Source organism: Electrona antarctica (genome assembly GCF_951216825.1).
Source record: "Electrona antarctica genome assembly, chromosome: 8".
NCBI lineage: Eukaryota > Metazoa > Chordata > Actinopteri > Myctophiformes > Myctophidae > Electrona > Electrona antarctica.
In genome coordinates this window covers 24,297,077-24,304,555 of record NC_136789.1, presented here as the reverse complement: position 1 = coordinate 24,304,555, position 7,479 = coordinate 24,297,077, and the positions used below count along the sequence as shown (strand labels likewise).

The following is a 7,479-nucleotide window of genomic DNA, read 5'->3' as shown; positions in this document are numbered from 1 at the left end:
TACAAAATGCGGATTGCGGACCTTCTTAAGTTACCGTCTCTGTCTGCCACACTTAATTGTTAGGCTATAATATTCCTCGCATTGTATTGTTCCGAATAACTGTGCGATCTAAATGCCACTCACTCACCATTTTAGATGCAGATCTACAGCCCGCAGGTAGAAGAAGCGGACTGGTCAGCCTCCAAACATGACATGATGACCCTAATAATATGCAGCTGTTCCTAAACATTAACCCCAACATACCACCGTTTCTGTGGCTAACTAACTAGTGCTGCATAACCTTCTGACTGCCCGTTCAGACCTCTTTCCCTCGTCCCTCTCTGCGCGTGTTTAATAACAAATCTCATAGTGGTTCAAATTATTGCCTGATGAAAAATGCCAGTGTGTCAGTTGTTCTCATTGATCTCAAACATTTTCATGTCAAGGACCTTAGGACCCCCAAATTAATGTAAGATGACAGCGGGCCCCTTTTTTTTCAGCGGGCCCCACGATTTTTAATTGATCTACGAGCTCTGTGAGCTTGTAGATCTGCCATTTTTTAATAGCCGAGAAATAAAATAGGGTTAGCTGGGGAATACCTGCAATACCCTCAAGGAACGCCTGGGGGTCCCCGGACCCCACTTTGTGAACCAGTGGTTTGTGCTACAGATACACTGCAAAATCCTCAGTCTTAAAACTGCAATCCGGAGCTTATTTTAATAAATAAAACTTTATTTTATCCAAACAGTATGGTAATGTCAATACAATATTTAACTTGCACTGTGGTCTCCCTACTGTTAATTGGAACAGTGGGGACAGTTGCCTATACATACAAAATACTATGCAGCATAGTTAGAATATGTACAAGCAAAACTATATCACACAAACTGGTAGGCTACACGTGACAAACTGACAACACAGGTCATCCACAGTCCACACATAATTTATTCATCAACGTCTTTACACGAGAACACAAGCAGCAATTACTTAATAACAAACCAAACGCATTTACACAAAGTCCTCAGTGTTCATTTAATTCTGAGTGTACAAACAGAACCAAATGGATATTATATCCATACGATATCTCTATTATTGTTATATTGCGCGCCACACACACACACACACACACACACACACACACACACACACACACACACACACACACACACACACACACACACACACACACACACACACACACACACACACACACACACACACACCTATCTTCTTGCTGTTCTACAGACAACCAGTTGAACACATTGCAGATTGAGGTTTTTCCTTTTCTTTTTTAGAGATGCTTCTGAACATGTATTCTACTGCTAGTTGACCCATTCGAATACTCTTCAATCTTGTAAAAAATGACAATCAGTTTTGATGACTTGAATCCATGGTAGGATCAGGACAGGAGATATCCAGGAGGATCAAAAGGAGGCCACACACATCCACAAACCATTTAAAGGCATGTGCTGAACTCGAAGGCAAAAAGATGAGTTTTCACACTGTCTCCCTTCTATTACTACTTACTCTAAGACCAGTGTTGCTTTTTCTGGTGTATATCAGGGAGCTACAGTGTGCGAACTCAACTGTTTGCCTTTGATTAGTGTCAAATGACCCCTCTTGATTCTTCTTTGACCTTTATGGTCTCTAACTCAGAGAGTACAAATGGAACCAAAAGCCAATTGGTCCATTTGTGTTAATTTAACTCACAGAGGTAAATTAACACTCTGGACTTTACATTGTAGGAAATCATTATTTACATCCCAATCGTTTCAAGTCCATTCAGTCCTGATGCTCGTGTTCCTGTCCTGGAATCAGCCAGCGTAGACTGTCGGCACGCAGGATGGCGTACACCGTGAAACCAGTGATGAAAAGAATGGAGAACACCAGCAGCCAATCGATGCTCTTCACAGGAACGCTGGAGAGGGGACCCTCCAGGTCCTCCTCCGTCACATTCTTGTCAGCGCTCGCCTCGAACCCTGGGGGAGGAAACCCCAAACACTGGCTATTATTTACCATGAAGCACGGTATACCCACATTACCCAGGCTGGCAATGGTCTTTCTCTCTACTATTACTGGAGGCAGATGGCTGTCCACCCTAGAGCCTGGGTTTTCTTTCTTAACACTTGCTGATAGAGAAAACATTGGGTCTCTGCTCTATATATAAAGTGTCTTGAGACAACTTGTGATAGAAGTGGATTGAAGTGACTCTTTGCATACCTGTCTGGTTGCATATGAACGAGGAGAGTGTTTCCAGGGTTCTGTCTGTGTGGTTGAAGCGGGCCATGGGTTTGACTCCCTGGAACAGCAGAATGTTGGGCACTGCCACGGTGCCAAACCGAGTGGACAGACTGCCAGGACACAACGCAATACAATTTACAGGTTATTTATCCAGCACGCACGCACACACGCACGTTAAGTTAACGTATTACCAGTAAGACGCCTGAGGGCGAAAAGCGACCTCGCCCACGCATCCGCCTGGGTGACAGCAGACTGCTGGGCGAGCGCTGCCGCTTTGGAATGGGGGGGTAAGATCTTAATTTTCGGGCCTGTTTTCGCCAGCTGACGGGCATGGCTGCACTAATAACTTTGGGGCAGGCCCATCTAGAGGTTAAATGGACAGGTATCAGTCAAAAGGGAGACATGGAAGAGGAAGGATGGACGGGGAAGGATCAACATATGGAATGTCAGAACAGGTCAGCTCCATATATGGAGATCTAAGGGTTGAAGGTCAGATGTTGCTGGCCAATATTGATGACATCAGGGAACTCCATATATGGGCTTAATATTGATGACATCAGGGATCTCCATCCCTGATGATGTCACGTGATGCCACGTGCTCCATCCCTGATGTCATGTGATGTCACATGCTCCATCCCTGATGATGTCACGTGATGTCACGTGCTCTCTCACCTGGGGTGTGACCAACACACGGGAAATGCGCAATTCCATAGTTAACTGCGACCTTTGGTCGCAACGACATACAGTACGTATGTACTGTATGTTCATTGAAAACATTCAAGACATGGTGACTGACACTTCCTTCCTACAACATACAGTATGGACAGTCTGCCATTTTGCACCAGATAATGAAGACAGCTAAACACGTTTTCCCTTTAACCATTTTTTTAATTTTTCATTAAAAGGAAAACATCGTTAAAGTCCATTTACCTGCTGTGCTGCGAGGCATCCAGCGCCAGGAAGTGCATGCTGGGAAAGACCCGAGGCAGGGCATTAAAGTGAGGAGCCAAACCGGCAGAGAACTGGCACCAGGTGGTGAAGAACAAGACCACAGAGCACTCTGTGCTGTTAGCATTGAGGAACTCCATCAAGTCCTGGAGGAAACAGAGAACAACACATGCATCATTTAGGGACAGTAGGTTTTCAAACTTTTTCATGTCAAAAGGACCCCCAAATGTTGTTGGTCACCGGATACCAGACACTCCCTCATTGGACATTTTTAAAAGCAGACTGAAAACACCTATTCTCCCAGGTCTTTTAAATCCTCACCTTTTTACCCGATGCCTTTATTTGTATTGAATTGATGCCTTTATTTTACTGTACTTGCTGCCCCTACTCTGTGTTTTCTGATGTTTTTTATAATCGTGATGTGTTGTATAATATGTGATGTTTTTTGCACAAATTTATATATAATTGTATTTCTTGTTTTCTCTTGGTGTACAGCACTTTGGTAAGTCGTCGGCTGTTTTTAAATGTGCTTTATAAATAAAATTGACTTGACTTGAACGTTGAGAAGCATTCTTCTAAACAAGTTGATTCCAGGGACTCCTTTCCTTTAGGGGGGTCTAAGTCTGTAATTCTGACCCGTTGGGGTTCATTTGGTTCCATTTGTATACTATACTGTCAGAGTTAAGGGGAGACCTTGAAATGTAAAAGTTTGAGAAGCATTCTTCTAAACAACAGCATAGTGCTCAGCACCATGCTTTATCCACTGAGCAGCTGGTTATCTTATGAGCATGATAACAGCCCTACCTGTGAAGCATCCAGGACCAGTACGGTGAAGTTGTCCACCCCTGTGATGTTCCTCTTGTCACAGCTGACCTTGTAGGTCTTGGTGGTTTCTGTGGAGTTCTGCTCCTCGGCGGATGACACGTCATCTGCGTGCACCATCTGCAAGATTACCTAAATGCACCCAACCAAGGAGGGGTCAACTTAGCCACAATTTGCAACACTACATCTTTTATATTGGGTTGAATCTAGAGTTGCAATACCCTCCATTGACATTGATCAAATTGAAATATCCGATCTGCTTGTATTAAACAACGTTAAACTCACCAACATTGCAGCTGTAGGGCAAGCTTGAATGATCCTCTTTCAATCTGCAAAGCGTTTGTTTGATAAAAATCCACCGTAGACAAGTTATGAGCTACATTCTAAGTGTTGGTGTCGCCTTCTGTCTCCTGCATTATCTGCAAATTCTAAACAGGTGGTATGCAGGGCCGTTCAGTGACTTCGACAAGCATCTCTTTGCAGATTGAAAGAGGATAATTCAAGCTTGCCCTACAGCTGCAATGTTGGTGAGTTTAACGTTGTTTAATACAAGCTGATCGGAAATTTAAATTTGATCAAATTGTCAATGGAGGGTATTGCAACTCTAGATTCAATACCAGCACTCACGTAGTATCCTGGAAGGATTAAAGCTTTATTTGGTTTCCCCCCCAGCAGCAAACAACAGTAAGGACGTTCCGGCCCGAGGGCCTTCTTCAGCGTAAATCGTGAACCGTGCACCCGTGACACACTCTAGATTCAACCCATTATAAAACAAATCTAGTGTTGCAAATCGCAGCTAGGGTCAACTGATGTTATGCAATCCATCTGTAGCTCTTGTTTAAGGATTCTTCTGCCAGGGGAACCCAAAGGTACAGTATACAATAACATGTCAGAAGTAGTGAGTTGTTGAAATTCTATTTGAATACAACACTGTTTATATTGCATTAGTGGCAATTCATTTGCATTTGCCTTACTGTCATCACTATCACACGTCTAGTCCCTGATTAGATCTCTAGAAGGACACCAATGAATTGTCTTTAGAATGGACGGTAACCTGCTCCGTTGTGTCCGTGCTCGTCTCCTCTAGTGACAATGCAGGGGCAGCACACTGCGCGTCATTCTCGTCACACGGTGGGGAGAAGCCTGACTGGAAGTCTTTCACATTTTTGGGGAAGAGAGATTCAATATCGGATGGATTGATGGGAGTTTCCGTCCCCATCAAGGCGTCTGCAATCTCAGCGGTCTTAAACTGTCTCTTTGGCTGAGACTGAATGTCCTCCGCCTCCACAAACTTGGGGCTGTTCTCCAAGTCCTCCGACAACTTGAACTCTGGTAGCTCATCGTTTTCTGTTAAGGAAGGGAAAAACAATAAAGAAAGAACACTAATTGAAGTTGAAAAATCAGACCTGTCTGAAGTGAGTGGTGCTGTACTGTACTGTACGTAGTACTGTACTGTAACTGTACTGTACTAGCCCTCCTCCCTGGCCTGTGTGTGTCTGTGTGTTAGGCTGTGCAACAGTGACACGTGGTGGTGAACAAACGCTATAACGCTATTTTCGTGCTCGGACACAGCCAGGGACACATAGCCTGGCTAATAAGCCAGACCGAATCAGCCATTGGCAAAAAAAAATTGCCTGCCGGCGGATTACGGTCTGGAGAGGCTCAATTGTACGCCCATTTCCTACACCAGAGAACTGGTGTGGCCAATCGGGACACGGTATGCAATATGGGCGGGCTTTGGTACAGTTATGTTCAATGCTTGAGACCTTTGACTGACAGTAGCTCTGACCAATTGCGTCAAAGAGAAAATGTTTGAACCCGCCCCCCGGGAAACAAGATCCATACACAGCATCTCCAGACTCAAATACCACACGACAGTGTGATTTGAGTCTGGCGTATTAGCCAGGCTAAGGGACACAGGGACAGACCCAGGGACACAGCCACACACATAGGAGTGGTTGCACCACTCAAAAATATGTTTTTGTTTCGTGTAAAGTTCCATAACGGCCCAAAAGGATTGCAGGTGTTCTACTCCAGAACTACACCAGGTCATTGAATGAAAACATGCACACATTCAAAAGCCATCAGTCTGGAAATGATGGCACAAGGGGTTGAGTGGAAACCCAGCATAGGGCACCTCTGAGCAATGATGCAGAGCATACTACGGTTTCTTCATATAATGAGATGTACTGTACTTAGTTGGCTACTCTTTTTTTCTTATCCTTTTATTATTGCATAGATGTGCCCATGGGCCATGCTATGTTGTCCTATGCTATGTTGTCACATGCTGTGTTGTAATGTTTTTACGTTTCAAACCTCTACGACCTGCTGTAAACCAAATTGCCCCCCCCCCCCCCCCCCCCCCCCCCGGGGACATTGATAAAGAACTTGAACTTGATGTACTTAGTTCCCTCGCCCTAGCCCAACACTAAACTATTGGGCTGACCACATAGTGAAGGATTTCAATGTGTGTGTGTGTGTGTGTGTGTGTGTGTGTGTGTGTGTGTGTGTGTGTGTGTGTGTGTTAGCCCGTCTCCGGACCCCCCGGGTTGAGCTCCTTTGGACCCCTACCGGGGTCCAAAGGAGCTCAACCCGGGGGGTCCGGAGACGTGTGTGTGTGTGAGTGAGTGAAAGAGAGAGAGAGAGAGAGAGAGAGCACAAGGACAGCTGTGCATCAAGGAGCTCAACCCGGGGGGTCCGGAGACGGGCTAGTGTGTGTGTGTGAGTGAGTGAAAGAGAGAGAGAGAGAGAGAGCACAAGGACAGCTGTGCATCACAAAGTTGTGTAATAAACCCAGCCAATATCATGTAGTTACACGATATCTGAAATGTTTTGTGTTGCTCAAACTGAAGTTCCATTTGATCTTGATTTCTCAATGAATGATAACAGTGAAATGATGGTTTAGTAAAGAGGTAACCGTTTTTATAGCACCAACTAAAATCGCTGTGTTTTGCTAGCAAGCAGCTACGGTGACGGGGGTCTTACCTTGTGCAGTCACAGTCGATATTTGTAACCAATGAGAAAGATAAAACATAAATAATAAAATATATACAAAATTGTATGTATCTGCAACTTTCGCCATTATTCAGTTACGGTCGATTTCCATCCGACACTAGGAAATCATGTTCCCTTTTTCGAGACGGGAACAAATGTTTAGTATCTAAGTCGACGGATTGGTCGGAATGAAAATAGCACGGACCACTGTATTATTTGTTTTACTTCCGGGTCATGGTCTTTTGTAAATTTGTACCCTATGATTTGTACCAACCAAGAGACTGTCATTCATTTATTTTCTATTGAAATCTCAGGGAATGGAGTGAATGCTATAAGTAATATTAAGCGGTTTTATGGTTCCACTTTATTGAATTTATTCTACATAGTACTAAAATCGCGACATTCGTGTGACTCAGTGTGTGTGTTTTGATTGATTGATTGAAATATTTATTAACAGTTTGCAGAATTACAGTACATTTCGAGCACAAACTCAAT

At 44.1% G+C, this 7,479-nt stretch overlaps 1 protein-coding gene across 1 annotated transcript; it reads right to left on the bottom strand.

The window, feature by feature from the left end:
* Positions 1-906: 906 nt before the first annotated feature.
* On the bottom strand, positions 907-7,177 carry txndc15 (thioredoxin domain containing 15). Its single transcript, XM_079507553.1, has 6 exons — positions 6,976-7,177; positions 5,045-5,337; positions 3,973-4,122; positions 3,151-3,314; positions 2,200-2,330; positions 907-1,958 (listed from the first exon to the last, which is right to left on the bottom strand). The coding sequence occupies exons 1-6, from the start codon at positions 7,070-7,072 to the stop codon at positions 1,762-1,764; spliced, it is 1,032 nt and encodes a 343-aa protein (XP_079363679.1). The 5' UTR covers positions 7,073-7,177; the 3' UTR covers positions 907-1,761.
* Positions 7,178-7,479: the final 302 nt, after the last annotated feature.

Excerpts from the sequence above, each read along its gene's own strand:
- txndc15 (XM_079507553.1), bottom strand. The coding sequence starts at position 7,072 with ATGGCGAAAGTTGCAGATACATACAATTTTGTATATATTTTATTATTT. Across the intron at positions 3,315-3,972 it reads TGGTCCTGGATGCTTCACAG|GACTTGATGGAGTTCCTCAA; the intron begins GTAGGGCTGTTA and ends TGTTTCCTCCAG. Across the intron at positions 1,959-2,199 it reads GTTCATATGCAACCAGACAG|GGTTCGAGGCGAGCGCTGAC; the intron begins GTATGCAAAGAG and ends TTCCTCCCCCAG.